The sequence below is a fragment of the Rhinolophus sinicus genome, chromosome 15 (assembly GCF_057876585.1).
Source record: "Rhinolophus sinicus isolate RSI-liver-muscle chromosome 15, RSI-T2T, whole genome shotgun sequence".
Lineage (NCBI taxonomy): Eukaryota > Metazoa > Chordata > Mammalia > Chiroptera > Rhinolophidae > Rhinolophus > Rhinolophus sinicus.
Window position 1 is genome coordinate 87055713 of NC_142515.1, and position 16441 is coordinate 87072153.

At 55.0% G+C, this 16441-nt stretch overlaps 1 protein-coding gene across 5 annotated transcripts; it reads left to right on the top strand.

Moving 5' to 3' along the window:
- The first annotated feature begins 845 nt into the window (after positions 1 to 845).
- ADGRE5 (adhesion G protein-coupled receptor E5) lies at positions 846 to 16438 on the top strand. 5 transcript variants are annotated; one of them, XM_019746125.3, is made up of 19 exons: positions 846 to 998; positions 4177 to 4227; positions 4420 to 4554; positions 5098 to 5253; positions 8396 to 8527; positions 9099 to 9245; positions 10425 to 10474; positions 10620 to 10697; positions 11649 to 11826; positions 11910 to 12017; positions 12227 to 12450; positions 13138 to 13320; positions 14161 to 14352; positions 14563 to 14801; positions 14961 to 15027; positions 15173 to 15264; positions 15355 to 15523; positions 15623 to 15721; positions 15814 to 16438. In XM_019746125.3, exons 1-19 carry the CDS (start codon positions 914 to 916, stop codon positions 15841 to 15843), a joined length of 2415 nt encoding a protein of 804 aa, XP_019601684.3. In that variant the 5' UTR covers positions 846 to 913; the 3' UTR covers positions 15844 to 16438. The 5 variants fall into 5 exon arrangements, with proteins under 5 accessions (XP_019601684.3, XP_019601685.3, XP_074194197.2 ...); XM_019746126.3 differs by having other exon boundaries at positions 10428 to 10474; XM_074338096.2 differs by having other exon boundaries at positions 4435 to 4554.
- Positions 16439 to 16441: the final 3 nt, after the last annotated feature.

The following is a 16441-nucleotide window of genomic DNA, read 5'->3' on the forward strand; positions in this document are numbered from 1 at the left end:
TGGGCCACTTGTTAGTTGGGCCTCAGCTTCCCGCCTCTGTAAATGGCAGTCAGAGCAGCACCTGCCTCCATAGCTGTTTGGCAGAGTCAATGAGTTGAAATGGACAAAGCACCTAGAGTCAGGCCTGGCTCCGAGTAAGGGCTTTATAAATAAGAGCATATTTTAAAAATTACTAAATGGCCCTGGAGGTAAGCCAACATGTGATATTTCAAAAAGGAAACAACTTTCCTATCATGTGATTCTCTTGATTAACGCAGTGCCCACGTGCCCTTAAAATGTAAGTTTCACACGATGGGAAACGCTGGTCCAGAAAGTCCAGCTCCCGTATGGTTGCCCCTTGGTGGCCTGAAGTTTCTCTTCTTGCTGCCTTCCTGGTATCCCTGAGGGGCCTCTTTACGCCCCTCCAGCTCCTATTTGGACTCTGGGCTCTCTGTGCTTCAATTTCTTCACCTGAAAATGAGGGAGAAGCTACTGTTATCTCAGGGGCTGGCCCTGGAGACCAGGGCTTGTCAAGGCAGTGAGCACAGTGGGGTGCCCATGTGGCAACCCTGAGCTGTTTCTGAGTGGGCCCTCCCCAACTTAAACAACCCCCTGGGCAAGACACCTGCCACCCCTCTCCTCACTGCCCCAACTTCTCCCTGGGATACCACAGTGAGCGAACAGGAGTCAGAAAGTTTGTCAAATGCTCAAATTTGCACTTCCAAAGTGTGTGTGTATGTGTGTGTGTGTCTGTTAGTACAGGCAACACCCCTGGGTCTGTGTTTTTATGGCACTTTCCTGTTGGCTTCCAGCTGCCCTGCCAGTTCCGGGGAGGGACCTGGGCCAGTGGCTCGCCCCACCCCCCACTTCATAAAGGCCTGGGAGGCTAAGGGACGCTGCACAGCTACACAGCTGCCCAGCCTGGGAACACTGGATGGCCCTGCCCCAACCTCTTCTTCCCCTGCTGGCAGCTCAGACCATGGGAGGCTCCCGCTGCAGAGTATTTCTCGTTCTACATGGTGAGAATTTGGGGGCCCTGCTAAAGGGGGCAAGGGAGCTCCTGGCAGTACCGTTTCGGTGCTGTGGCCTCCTCTTTCCCGTGGAGAAATGGTAGGCTCAGCTGGCAGCTCTGGGGCCTGTGGCGGAGGAAGCCACATGGTCAGGCAGGCACCACAAGCACATGGGGAGAGTGGCTGGCAGAGCCCAGGCCCCTTACATCCTGGCAGGAATCCCCGCGTACTCTAAGAGCCTGACACCCCCCCCCCCAGAGGAATCTCTGAGCTCCCTACTGGGTCCACTTTGGAGGCTACTCCTTAAGAGGGGAAACTGAGGCAGAGGGGAAGGAAAGGGGGAAATAAGTGAGTACTGAGGTCCGCCTCAGGAATTCACTCTTAATAGATGGCATAAGGGTTGCTGGGAAGCTAGGGTCAGGGACCTCTCCACCATGGGATGTCCCCAATATGTCCCCCAGTGTCTCAGTGACAGGAGCAGCCCAGAGACCCCCGTTCTTGCTCCCCCAGGCCTGGCTGGGACTCAGCTGTGGGTTGAAGGGATTTGTCAGCTGTGGGTTGGACTTAAGTTTTGCGGTGACTTCCCTCGTGCTTTCCTTCCCACCCCACCCAGGGTGGCTCTAACGGTTTCTTTTGCGGCAGTTCGTTACCTGGGTAACCAGGCAACAAAGAGAGTGAAGAAATGACTTTTGGGGCATTAATCGGAACTTCCCTGAGCCACAGGGATGGGGTTCCCCATGCTGGCCCAGGGTGACAGGCATGAGCTTTTTTAAAGTTTTATCGCGGTGTGATTTACATAGCATATAATTTGCCTGTTGCATGCATACAATTAAATGATTTTTAGTAAATTTACGGAATCCGTGTGGAACACACCTGATGGGAGGTGGTGTGTCCCCCGGGCCAAGTCACAGAGCCCCTGATTTTCACTTTCCACATCTGTAAAATGAGGCAAGACCTGTCTCCACTTTATAGGGTTGTGCTAAGGGCTGAGTGAGTCCTGGTTCACAGTGAGAATTAAGTAAACAGTATTTGTTGTTGTTGTTGTTATTATTGTTATTTCACTGGTGGGTCTGGCGGATGGCCTGGGGGGTGGTCCTTAGCAGGGGCAGCAAGGAGAGAATGACTGCCCTGCCCCCACCCCAGGGTCCCTAAGCAGGAATCTGACTGTTCAGTGCTCAGCTAGGGGAATGCAAACCAGACGAGACTGGGAGCAGACGACCAGTAGCTCCTCTTCCAGCTCCTGTTTGGTTGACTTCCAAGGCCCCAGATGGAGAAGGTCTGGCCCAGCAGCCTCTGTGGTGAGGGAGGAGAGCCAAGCCCAGCCCAGGCTGAAGGGAGGGGACAGGCACAAAGAGCCCTTCCCTGAAGGGTCTGGAGACCTTAACCCCTCAATTCCACTTTCCCTAGCCCCCTCTGTTCACCAGATTCTCCCTGAGCCTTTTCTGGGCTCTAAGCTTCAGTTTGTCCATCTGTAGGGTGGACATAAACAGAGCCTCTGCCTCCTCGGGCACTTGTGAGCATGAAAGTTGCTACTGTGGTCATTGTGTGGTTTGTCCTGCACAGAGGAACTGGGTCCTGGCCCAAGAGGAAACTGGTCAAACCCTGTGGCCAGAGAGGAGGAAGAGAGAATCCCTCGAGGAAGGAGAAGGGATTTCTGGCCTCAATTTACCCCGGCTAAGAGGGTTTTTGGAAGGGGGTCTCTACCCGCCCCCGGCCTGAGGGGTATCAAGTTTGGACTTTGGGGCTGAGTGCTCAGGGAACTCCGCAGTCTGTACCCCCCACAGCTGTGTTCACAATGACCGACCCCAGAATTCCCCTGGGAGCCCCTCCAGGGGTTATGGAGCCATGTGTCATCCTTTCTCTCGGCCCAGGAAGTGACTCACACCCGCACTCCCTTCAAGCCACAATTCCTTGACCTCTCTTCAGGTCTCCCTGATTTCTGGGGGTCTGGGCTTCCTCCTCAACATTTCCAGATAGGTAGGGACTGGATGTCTTCCCAAGCCCTCCCCATGCCTCCACCTGCTGCTCAGGCACCCTCCTCTCTACCTTCCCCTTCTCTGTTTATAATTGTTTCTCTCTCTAGCTCGCTCTCCACCTCTCTGTCTTTCTGTCTAATCTCTGTCCCTCCCTTTCTAGGAGTTCCCTATTTCTCTGTCCACCTCTCTCTATCACTGTCTTAACTTCTGTTTCTTTCTCTGTTTCTCTCTCTCCATCTGTCTGTGTCTATTTGTGTCTGTCTCTCTCATCTCAATTTTCTCTTCGCCTCTCTGTCTCCTTTCTCCCTCTTTCACCTCTCTCTGTCTCTAGCTCCTTCTCTGTTCTTCTCTCTCTGTGTCTCTTTATTTTCCCTCCATCTCTGTCTTCCTCGTTTGTCTGTCTGGTGAATGGTAACAAGGTCCCCATCTCCAGACCCGCTGCTGACTTGAGGAGGACCCTTAGGACATGCCCTGGGGGCGGGGGTTGCCCCGAGTGGCAGGAATAGCAGGAGAGGGAAGGTCGTTCAGCCCCATCCCCAAGGTGAGCCCACAGCGTCTTCCGGTGTTCAGAGAGCCAGGGGTGAAATATCACTACTGGGTCCCAAGCTGGTCATTGGGGCTGACAGGTATGGGTGTGGTGTACTTGCACCTGTGTCCCTGAGGGAGGGTACGGTGGGGGAACAGCAGAACACCTTAGATTTGGGGGGATCTGAGAGAACACCTGGTCCAACCCTTTCATTTTCACATAAAGAAATGATATGACAGTAAACACTTTGACATACCAGGCAGTACTCATGTGCTTAACTCTCCCAATACTCTAGAAAGTGGGTCCTCTCTCCATCCCCATTTCACAAAAGGGGAAACTGAGGCACTGAAAGGTGAGATAATCTCACCAAGGTCTGGGATTAGAAGCAGGGCCACCTGGCTCCAGTCTATTTTCTGAACTACTGCCCGCAGGTCAGCAGGAGCCAAGACCCCCGCTGGGCTCAGGTCCTTCCCCGTCCTTTAGTTTTATCGATGGGTGCCACCTCTAGAGCTGCGGGCTTCAGAGGCCAAGGAGGTGCCACCTGCCAGCTCTCTCTCTGAGCAATGGGCAGAGCCCGAGCCTGGCAGGGGTGAGCAGCCCCCTTCCCTCAGATGCGTCACCCTTAGGCCTCTGTCAACCCTTCCCTGCTCTGTGTCCCCTCTGACCCTCCCTCTCTCTGTTCCAGCGCTGGGTGTCTTGCTGATTCTGTTGGAAATTGAATCTGGGAACACCACTGGTGAGTCTGCTGAAAGTAACACTGTCCACAGCTGGAGCCTGGGAAAGGGGCCCCGGACCCCTAGCTGCACCTCTCAGCACAGGGAGTAGAGAGCCCTGTTGTAGAGGGAAGCTCAGGGCTGCCCCTCTCCAGATCCCTTCCCCAGCCCCTGACTCAGCCCTCACCTTCTGACCGTGGTCTCCGTCCCCACAGCCTCTGTCTCCACAGACTGTGCTCGCTGGTGCCCTCCGAACTCCAAATGTGTCAATGCCACCGCCTGTCGCTGTTCTCCAGGATTCAATTCTTCATCTGGGGAGATCTTCACCAGCTCCTCAGAGACATGTGATGGTACAGAGGCTTTGGGGTGGTGGAGGGCACATGGAGATTGTGGGGCGCAGCCCAATGCTGACAGGGATACGGGTGGTGGTTGGGGACCTCAGCCTTTGTTCTTGGACTGTCATCAAGGACAGAAAAAAGAGAAAGGAAAAGATATGAAGGTGAAAAATAAGGAGTGAATAAACATGGCTTCCTGGAGAGAAGAACTGGGTCCCCAGGAGTCTGGAATTTGTGCCTCAGTTTGCCCTTCCAGGACTGGGGAGGGGGATGCAGAGCTTTCACCTACCCACCCCTCTTCAGCATTTTTCCCATATCCTAATCCATGGTGCCAGCCAGAGAGCCGAGAAGAGCCGAGCTGATTGAGTGGACTTCAGCAATGCCTTGCTCCAGCCGTAGCCCAGCTCCAGCAGTGTTGCCGGAGAGTCTAATTCTTCCCCAAAAAGACACAGCTTATGCATCAGGCCCCATGCTGGGGGGTCAGGTAGGGGATGAAGATCAATGACCTGAGCTAGCTCATGCTTTTGGGAGGTGACCCTTTACCCTGTTGTGTTCCAGACATCATCGAGTGTGGACCACCCCCGATAGTGTCCTGTGGAAAATTCGCAGACTGTCAGAACACCGAGGGGAGCTACTACTGCGCATGCAACCCGGGATACGAGCTTGTTTCTGCGGCAAAAATGTTCAGAAATGAGAGTGAGAACACGTGTCAAGGTAAGAATGACCCCACATCTTCCGTCTCCCAATCCATGAGGATTGGGGTCACCAGAGCCATTCCTACAGCAGTACAGCGCCCAGGTCTGAGTGGGGACAGGTGTGCCTGTGCCTGTACCAACAGCACAGAGAGACAGGGTGGTGTGAGAGCCGAGGGTCCAAATCCTGGCTTTGTCACCTGATGGTTGTATGTGTGACACCAACCAGGACATTTATTCAGAAATCACTGGTAATGTGTGAGATGTAAAAATACTGTGATTTTGTGCGTGTATGTATTTTTAAAAAGAGCTCCTATCTTTTATAGGAAAAAGCAAAACAAAAGTAGCTTTGCCTTTTGTTAACTGTATGACTTTGGACATGTGATTTCACCTCTCTGTATCTCAATTTACCTATCTTTAAAAGGGGGTGACAGTAGTGTTTACCTCATAGAATTGCCATGAAGGTATATGAGATCACAGAGCACACCCCAGAGGTGGCTGTTGGGTTTTCAGATTATAATCATTATGACCTCATGCACCCTCTCCAGGATGGGCATCCCAGGGGACTGTGCCCCACATGGGTGCTCTGAGAGTAGCTGGCCCAGTCCATCCCCTCACCAGGGGCCCACAAGGAGCCAGGTCTCCATGCATCACCAGGCATTGCCCCTTTCCAGGGGAGCAGATGGGCAGCAATGGACCTTGAAGCAGCTGCAGGGACAGATGGAGCCAGCTTTGGGCTGGCAGGAGCCATGGCTTACCCAGAGAGAGGGGGTTAGTGCCGAATATAGAGAGGAGAGGAGGAGGTTGGGCCGAGGATCCCAGAGGACTCAGAGCAGGGTCTGCAGACCTACTCTGGTGCAAAGAGAAGAGCCCACAGCTTGGGTCCCTGCCCTGCGTTCAGAGGATGGCAGAGCCTCCCTGGTGGGAGGGAAGGGGATACCTGCATCTGGTTAGAGCCCAGCGGGAGGGCTCCATCCACCTCACTGCTAGTCCATAGGGACCTCTGTGGGTGGATGTTGTGCCCCAAACATGTGGTCTGGCCAGAGGACCAAGACTTTATGTGAATTGGGAAAAGGTCCCTCATCTTCAGGTGAAATACAGTGTGTTTGGGGCATGGAGAGTGAGCTGGTTTTCAGCCCCAACTTGCCTCTTTGGCTGGACCCCCTTGTGCAGTGAGCAACCTGCACAACTGCATGGTAGTCATGAATCCCACTCAGTGTGCCTGGACTACTGTGGGCCCCGCGGCGCAGGTGGTGGCTGTGGTTATTGAGGAGATGTGCTACTGTGTCAGAAACAGGCCAGGGCTGAGAGAAGGGGCACAAACTGCTGGGCAGAGACATGGATGAACAAGAGTGAGGTGGGAGATGTGGGACTTCAACGTGGGTAATGGGGAGAGAGCAGCCTGCTGGTTTGGATCAAGACCTGCCACCTAAAGACCTAGCTTGTGATGGGCTCAGCTGGGCCATCTGTGTACCCGCCCACCTCAGCATTCCAGCCTTTGCCGCACCTAAGGACATGTCTACGAGTGTTATAGCCCACGGGGTCTGCTATGAGCAAGAGACCAGGCCACTCCCTTGGCTCCTTGCCCCACTTTCTCCAGGCATCAGAGGGCCGTCCCAGGCACCCACCTATTCTGCTGACCCTCTCTGAACCCCAAGGCTCAGAACCGTCTGCAGAGGCTACTTCCAGAAGTTTGGAACATCCCCCTGCCCACCTGGCATCTTATTTGCATAAAACAAAAGCGGGAGGTGGCATGCAAAATACTTCAGGAGCTCATGGTGCAGTGCATTCAATATCCATCCTCTTTGCCACCGTCGGTGACTGCCAGGATGATACCTGCCCCCACCGGAGCCCATACAGGCTCGGCAACACCAAGAGCCGTCTCAGAGCCCCTGGGCCATGATGGATGTGGGGACCCGGTCAAGAAACTTGGGAGAAGAGAGATTCAGGCCCACCTTCCCCAACTGGCCCTGCCTCTGGCCAACATCCCCACCTGGAGAAGATGCCTCCTGGTACTCTGACCCCAATTCTCAGCCACTCAGCCTCCGTCTATTTCCCCGAGCAAAGCTCCGCCCTCACCCTCCCCAATAACTTCATTGTACAGGCCTGAAGACAGCTCAGAAGACCGGGACTTAGAAGGATGTCATGTTGGGTAGGCAGGGCGACATTGACCCTCCACCTCAAACTCAGAGAGTTGGATGAAAGAAGAGGCTCCCGTGTGGACCATATGACAAGAGAGGGCATCATTGGGGACCACAGCCCCAGGCCCGGCCCTCTCCTGAGGATGTCAACCCAGACCCCCTGGGGGCCCAGGTCACTGAGGGACGGAAGATGGAGGCTGAGTCCCACTCAAGACCCCCAGGTCTACATCTCTGTGGGAGGCCAAGGGGCCAGATGACAGAAACACGTCACCCCTTGCCCATCAGCACCTGCTCCCCCTTCAGGCCATGCAGCCCTTGCCCACTGTTGGCCATGCCCACGTACATTCTCACCACTTCCTGCCAGTCCAGGGGATGCCGTCATGGGAATCAGAAAAGGCACCTGCGTCGCCCCAAGGCTGCATGGCTAGCCATGAGCCCCCCCGTCCACCACAATCTGGTGCTCTTGGGGTGGCCCTGGCCTGTCAAGCATCATTCTCATTTTCCAAGCCCCTGCCTGAAAGCCTCATCCTTGAGGGTCCAGGCCCAGGGGTGGGTCTTGGCCCATCTCCATGGAGCTGGAGTCTCAGAATTAGCAAGGACAAGAGGGCTCTGTCACCAGGATTCCAAGGAGAGCTCAGCCAGCAGCACCCACTCCGGGGGAGTCAGGACAGGCCTGCTCAGGGAACGCAGCATTTCCCCTGCACTCGGTTCCCAGGAAGGCCCACCTGGCCTTTGTCCAAATGTTCAGGCTGGGACACAGGTGGCTGTGATGTCCCTGCCCCCCTGGGAGATGCCCAAAGACGCTAAGGGAGCCAGAGCTGGCAGATTGGGAGGACTTGGGCTGCTTCTGGCCCCATCTGGACAACAGAGCACCTTTGCCACCACATTCACCCATAGGCCACTCTCCTGGGAGGAGACAGTGGGGCCTTCCAGATGCTTCCATGCCAGGAAATGTGGCTGACACCCAGCCCCGAAGGCTGCCCATGGCTGCTGGCGTCCATCACCCTCTCTTTCCCCTTGCAGACATAGACGAATGTCAGCTGAAACCCAGAGTCTGTAAGGGCCGCAGCATCTGTGTCAACACTGCAGGCAGCTACACCTGCGTGTGCCCGCCTGGCTTCAAGTTCGACCAGCAGGACCCAAACCTGTGCAAAGGTACGGGCCCCGGGAAAACGCTGTGAGGCTGGACTGGGGCTGGGGAAGGAGCCGAGGCAGGTCCTGCAGCCCAAGGAGGAGGGAAAAGCGTCTCAGGTTCCCAAAATGCCAAGGGCCTACCAAGGCCCTGCCCAGGGAGTTGTCTCCTCGAAAGGTCCTGCCACATGGCAGGGCCTTTGGGGCCTAGGGTTCCCTTGTGGAGCCCCTGTGAGCTCGCCCAGGCTCCGCCCCTTCCTCATCTGTCACATGTGAGCAGAGGGAGGTGTCACTTCCAGTTCCCAGAAGGGGAACCAGGCCTAGGGCCCAGGAAGGAGCAGGTAAGAGTCATTGGTCAGGAAGTTCAGCCCCCATGACTTAGTTTTCCTCCTGACTTTGCCACCTATAAACTGGAGACTATGGTTTATGCTGTGCTCATCTTGCAGGGAAACTGCCATAAGGTGTTTTGAGGGTGAAGTTGAAGGTCACCAGTTAGTGGCACATGTACTAATGGTAGAGTCCTTAGTGCTGGGCAGTGAGAAGTGGGTGTAGTGAGTGGAGGAGGAAGGGCCTGACACTCTGGCTTTGTCCTCAGATGTGAATGAATGTACTTCGGAGCCAAAACCATGCCACAAATCCACCCACTGCCTCAACAATGTGGGCGGTTATAAGTGCTGCTGCCGCCCTGGCTGGAAGCCAATGCCTGGGTCCCCCAATGGCCTAAACACCACGGTCTGCAAAGGTCTGGAGCTCAGATCCCACACTCCCACACTCAAACCATCTGATCACGTATTCAGTGGCACTCACACAAACCAAGCAGAATGAATGCTGGGGGTGCCCTGCTGTGCCAGGTGTTAGTTCCTTTGACGCTAAATGGGCACAGATCTGGGGGTCCAAGGGAAGAAGCTGAGGTACCAAGAGAAAGGCTCCTGGGGCACCCCAGGCAGCAGCCAATTACTACCCAGGAGGAAGGTATTTCCCAACCTTACACCTGCACGGGGCTCACTTGCTATGTGTCAGGCCTCTGCACACCTCCCGTAACCCCTGCATCCACCACTCAGGGACGTGCAGTCATCAGATGGCATCACCTCCAGCCAAGGGGGGTGGTGGGCACTAATATGGGGAAGGGGGCAGGGCATGGAGAGGAGAGGGGCCTGATTGGGTGGGACCGGGCCTGTTCTTCGTGTCCCCAGATGTGGATGAGTGCTATTCTGGGGGCATCAGTGTGACAACTCCACCTGCTGTGTCAACACTCTGGGCTCATACACATGTCACTGCCTCCGAGGCTAGGTACCCACACCCGGATTCCTGAATAGACAAAATGAAACTGGAGGGCAACTGAGTCTGGAGCGTGAGCTGCCTGCGCCGCTCAGCCAGTAGACTGACACAGGAGTTGGGCCATAGAATAAGCGTTTATTATCAGAGCACCGGTGGTCTGAGAAGGCAGCGGGTTAACACCTCCAAAAACTGCCTTCACTTTCTCAGACTAGCCTGTGATATTTAAGGGAAAATCTGGGAGGTCCTCCAGAGGCTACGTGGTTTGGAGATGGAGCCTTCCTTCTGCCAACGTGATTCTCTGGTGGCATCAGCAACCCAGGAACAATGAGGGGAGTAGCCTGGAAAGAATGCTAGACCATAGAGATTGTGATCAATAAGCCTAAGGGTATTGATCATAAGTTTCAGGGCAATTTCTAAGCTGGGAACTGGGACAGGGGACATTCTCAGCTCAAGCCACAGGGGGATGATCTATCGTTAAGCTAGGGTCAAGGAAAAGTGAGGCCGGGGACTTTGCAAGTGGTCCCAACTGGTCCGTGCTTCAAAAATACCACCAAATGTGAAGGTACCTAGCCTGACCTGACCCCAGACCCGCCTCCAACACACACAGACACTCACACCTAATGAACCGCCATTCTGTTTTCAGCAGTGATCTCCTTCCCCACCTGGACCCCGCCCCATGGAATCAAGAGCCAGGTGAGTGGCCCCAGCAGGGGATCCCCCCCACACGTGCCCTAGAAGGCAGGGATCCCTTTGCATAGCCCACCGTGTCCACCCATTGTTCCCAAGCGCCCCTACTCATGCGTGAAGCTCTCTGACCTCTCATCTCTTCTCTCCCCAGAGTCTCTCCCATTTCTTTGAAAAGGTCGAAAATCTGAGCAGAAACGACAACTCTGACTCGCCTCAGGTCACCATCCATGTAAGGGCAGGACCTGGGGGGGACCCCAGGACAGTGTGGGGGTGGCTGGGGAATGCTTCAGTGTGAGGGGAGACAGGCCAAGCAGGGGCCTCTGCTCAGAGAAACACATGTGGCCGTATGCACAATATATATACCATATGTAATCCCAATACACAAACACAGACGTTCATGTACACCCTAATTCCTGAGTCCCCCAATGGCCAGAGCAGGGCCTGCACACACACACACACCCTCATGATCAAGAGGGATATGATGGCAACAGAATGGAGCAATTAAAAATTTTGCCTCTGGAGCTGGGCCACAAAGGTTCAAACACCCCCGCCACATTTCCTGCTGTGTGACCTCAGGCAAGTGACTCCTGGTCTCTGGGCCTCCATCACCTCCTCTGAAAATAGTGCCTGCTTCATACAGTGGTTGTGAAGGTTTAAATGAACTAAGAGAAGCAAGGCTCAAAGAATAGTGCCTGGTACACAGTAAGCATAACATATGTTTTAGTATATGTGCTTAGCCTGGTAGAAATATATAAGCTTCTTATGCAATTTAAAAATTTCCAGTAGCTTTGCTAAAAAAAAAAAAAGAAAAGAAAAAAAAATGTAAACAAATGAAATTAATATGAAGATTGCATTTAACCCAATAGATCCAAAATATTACCTTTTCAACATGGAGCCACATTTCAAGTGGCTTGTGGCAACAGTTCTGGGTAGTGCAGACTTACAATAGAACCTGGCCGATAAATGTAAGGGCCATTGTTACAATACGTATGTGTACACAGGCATATACTCGATTCCCCTAGTCGTCTTCTGGCAACTACAGTGTCTCGATTCCCCTGTGCCTGTCCCCCAGGAACCTGGGTGGTTCTCCAGTGTGTCCTCTAGTAAAGGGGTGAGATCAGGGTTCTTCGAGCGGGCCCTGTGGTGCAATGACCCAGCAGCTGTCACCCATCACCCCCAGAATCTCATCAAGTCATTGGAGGAGCTACTGGAAGAACCCGGGGACCTGGAGACCCTGGACTCGTGGGCCCGACTCCGCATAGCCACCAACCTGCTGTCAGGCCTTGAAAACTTCCTGAGGGCCCTGGCCTTGGCCATGCCTGAAGCCCCCTTCACCTACCATTCCCCCAAAAACACAGGTAAGGCCTCGTCCTGCCCCGGATCCCAGCCCTGGGCCCCATTCTCCACCCGGAGCCCCCAATCACTGTCTCTCTCCCCTCAGAGCTGTCCCTGATGATCCAGAAGCAAGGGAATGGAAATGTCACCATGGGCCAGAGCCATGCACGCATGCTGCTGAACTGGTCTATGGCAGCTGGAAGCAAGGACTCAGGTAACAGCCCGGAGCTGGAGGGGCACCAGTGGGAGGAAGAAGAAGGAGCTGGGATGGAATTAGAGGTGAGGTTCCAAATATGAAACAGTTGGAAATTGAGCCATCTTGAGGGACTCCAGGGATCACAGTGGACTGGCCAAGCCTGATTTAGACGTCTTAGGAGGGAGGAGGGAGGGCAGGTGAAGGTAGCCAGTGTGTTTGTCCCCCAGGCCCCTCCGTAGCAGGAATGCTCTCCAGCCCAAGCATGGGTCAATTGCTGAAAAACGCTGCCTTCGATCTGGACCCTGAGAAGAAAGCCGAGCTGGAAAAGACACATGAAAGTTCAGTCAGGGTTGCCCAGCACAGCCTCGTCTCAGCTGTCAACTCGGTCTTTCTGAGCAACACGAAGACAGAGAAACTAGACTCCCCTGTCACCTTCGCCTTCTCCCACTCTGTGAGTCTTTGGGTGGGGAGGGGGGATCAGCCCCACTACTCACCCCACAGCCAAAGTCAAAGTCACAGTGGTCCCTCTGCAGCCTTCATTTCCCCACCTCCACCCATTCTGTTTCTTCCTTAAACGTAGCTCAGAGACATTGCGCTTGCTTTGGTCTCTGCTTGGGACAATTTTTCCCCACATGACTCAGTTCTTGATGTGTTTCCAGTCTTTGTTCAAATGTCACTTTCTCTTTAAGGCCTTCCACGACCTTATTTACAACGATAATCTGTAATAAATCATGACCCACCTCCTATCCTGTTTCTTTCTTTCTTTTTTTTTTTTTTAAGGAGGGTGCAGCTCACAGTGGCCCATGCGGGGATTGAACCGGTAACCTTGGTGTTATTAGCACCACGCTCTCACCAACTGAGCTAACCGGACACCCCTCTTTTTTTTTTAATAGCACTTCTCACCTTCTAATACACTCTCTAGTTTACATATTTAGGTTTCTTATTTACTATCTGTCTTCCCCGTGAGCATATCAGCCCCACAAGGGCAGGGACTTGTGTCTGCTCTTGGCCGGGGACACACAGTAGGTGCTTCGTAAATATCTGTCAATGAAAAGCATCCTTCCTCAGACCCAACCTAAGCTCAGAACCCAAGAGTGGCCTCTAGGCTAACCTCTCCAACCGTCCCATCTGCCCACAGGTAATGCGTAAACTTGAGACACGGCAGGAGCTGATCTGTGCCTTTTGGAAGGGTGACAATAAGAGTGGCGGGTACTGGGACACCACTGGCTGCTGGAAGCTGGGCGGCTGGAATGGCAGCATCACCTGTCAATGCAGCCACCTGAGCAGCTTTGCCATCCTCATGGCCCACTATGACATTGAGGTGAGCAGCCCTGGGGCCATCCTCAAAAGCCCACACATAGCAAGGCTGGCTTAGGTGAGACAGGAAGCTGGTTCTTGATGAGGATCAACTGCTTCTGTATGTTTGCACAGCCCAGGTGGCCCCATGCCATGTCCCCCAGCCCCTTCCCTGGAACCCCCAGACCTCCCCATGATTCAGCAACTAAAGAGTATAGCCTGGCACTGCAGGCCCTGCTCTGGGCAGTGCCCCTCTGACTACCCACCCACATCCAATTGTTAATATCTCTAAAAGCTGGGAAGACCACAGCTTTCTGTATGAGGCCTCAGGTGATCCATAAACTGGGCCATGTGGATAATTGGAATGAGCCTGGCAAAGTAGGGGAGGTCGGTGGTCCGGGCCAAAGGCCCAGGGAGTACCGAAGTGTGGGATTTGTGAGCTGATAGGTGCGGCTGGGTGTGGAAGGGGCATGAGATGAGGTTAGAGAAGGGGACCCATCAATCTTGAAAAAGGTTGTGGCCGTCAAGGCTTCACTGAGGACCTTTTTTGGGAGAGCAGTCTAGGTACATAATGGGATCCCTGCTTGCACCCTCGTGTGTGTGTGTGTGTGTGTGTGTGTGTGTGTGTGTGTGTGTGCGCGCGCGCGCGTGTGTGTGTGTGTGTGTGTGTGTGTGTGTAGGGGGTAATTAGGATGACCGAGACAGCAGGTTTATTCAGATGTTGAAGGCAGAGGAAGTGGGGGAAGGTGAGCAGCCTGATCTGAGCTCTGGCCAGGTCCCAGGCGGGTCTCGGCGGTGGGGCTCACAAGGAGGGCAGAAGGCCTCAGGGTACTGATGGAGACCTGAATCTCCATCCTGAATCTAGGACCTGAAGCTGGCCCTGATCACCAAGGTGGGACTGTCGCTGTCACTGGTCTGCCTGCTGCTGTGCATCCTCACCTTCTTGCTAGTGCGGCCCATACAGGGCTCGCGCACTACCGTGCACCTGCACCTTTGCATCTGCCTCTTTGTGGGCTCCGCCATTTTCCTGTTGGGCATCGAAAACGAAGGCGACAAGGTGAGACCCCGCCCGGTAGGCCAGCGATGCCCAGGAGAGGGGTAGCTCCGCCCACTCCCGGGGCTCGTTGGGGGAGACGGTGTCTCCGCCCACATGCCTTCTAGAGCAGCCTGGCCACACCTCAACCCCCCGCCCACCCCAAGGGCTCTGGCTCCAACAGTGCGTGGCCCCACCCCACACTGATGTCGCCCCACCCACCCCTGCCCGCAGGTGGGGCTAGGCTGTCGCCTAGTGGCCGGGCTACTGCACTACTGGTTTCTGGCCGCCTTCTGCTGGATGAGCCTTGAAGGCCTGGAGCTCTACTTCCTCGTGGTGCGCGTGTTCCAGGGCCAGGGACTTGGGAAGCGCTGGCTCTACCTGATCGGCTATGGCGTGCCCGGGCTCATCGTGGCTGTCTCGGCCGCCGTCAAAAGCGAGGGCTACGGCCGTGTCAAAGGGTCCGTGTCCTAGTAAGTGCCGGGTGGTGGAGCCACGGGAGGCGAGGAGACTGGGGTACGGGGTCGGGATGGGGGGTGGGTTGGTGATGATGCTGGCCCAGGGTGTGGGGTCTGCCCGGTGCACAGTGCCCTGCTCCCCTCCCGCTGACGGACCCCTCCCTTCTTGCCCAGCTGCTGGCTGGACTACGAAGGCGGTCTCATCTGGAGCTTCAACGGACCCGTGGCTTTCATCATTTTGGTAACTAACCGCTCCTCCGCCCACACACACCACCCTCAAACTCAGACTTGAGCCGCCTGGCGCCTCCCTGAGTCTCACAGACCACCTCTCTGCCTTCGAGTTCCAAGGACAACCCCTAACTAATCCTACTCTGTCCCTCACCCAGTGCAATGCTGTCATCTTCGTGACAACTGTCTGGAAGCTCACTCAGAAGTTCTCTGAGATCAACCCAGACATGAAGAAATTAAAGAAGGCGAGGTGAGGGTTGGGGCTCACCTCGAGGTGAAGGCCAGGAGAGGGGGTGTGTGGGGGTTGGCCCCTGCTGCAGCTGCTCTCTCTCCTCCCTAGGGTGCTGACCATCACCGCCCTGGCACAGCTCTTCCTGCTGGGCTGTACATGGGTCTTTGGCCTGTTCCTCTTGGACCTGAGGAGCCAGGTGCAGTCCTACACCTTCACCATCCTCAACTGCCTGCAGGGCTTCTTCCTTTTCCTGCTGCACTGCCTGCTCAACAAGAAGGTGGGCTTTGGGCCAAGCCGGGGTTGGGCCGGGACCCCCTCCCCCCTTTCCCTTTCCCAGGGCTGCCCTTCCCCTGACCTGGCATCCTGGGCCCTGCAGGTGAGAGAGGAGTACCGGAAATGGGCCTGCATGGTCGTCGGGAACAAGTATTCGGAGTTTGCCACGTCCACATCGGGCTCCAGCCAAAATCAGACTCGGGTAAGGGCTGACCCTGGGGTGGGGGTGTCAGACCAGAAGGCAGCCTGGGCTGGGCTCAGTGCTCAGTGCTCATGGGGCTCCTCTCTCTCCAGGTCCTCAGGCCATCAGAGTCGGGCATGTGACCCTGCAGCTCTGGCCAGGCCAGCAATGCCTGTGGCCTCAGCAGCTTTCACACATGCGGAAGACTGTCCCCTTTTCTCCCACCACTCTGCTCCCTCTGCCGTCCTGCCCCCGTATGTGCCTCGGGGAGAAGGAGTTGACAGTTGTTGCCGCGCACCAAACCCTGGAGCACACAGCCAGGGTGGAAAGTCAGACCTGACGGGCCTGCTTCTGGCTGCCTCTGCTGTACCCCAGCTGGGATCTAGGGTGGGCTGTAGCTGGCCCAGGGCTGCAGCCCCTTGCCTGGGTACACAACACCCGGACAGATTGAGGGCTCCTGTGCCCGCCTGGCCTCCCTCTCATCTCTTTGCTACAGAACAAAAGGCAAGAGTGCTGGGGTTCCTTTTCCTGTTAAGCTAAGACTGGGGTCAGGAATGGGAAAAGGGCAGAGCCCTTCCCAGCTGCACTGCCTGTGGTTCACGGTACAGAGGCCTATCTGCCCCACACTGGGGCAGACGGTTCTCACTGTTTTGAAGTGTGGATGTTGTGTAGTATTTTTTTTATCTGTATAAACTTTTCAATGTTGACACTTAAAATAAAATCTCACTGATACAGAAAGTG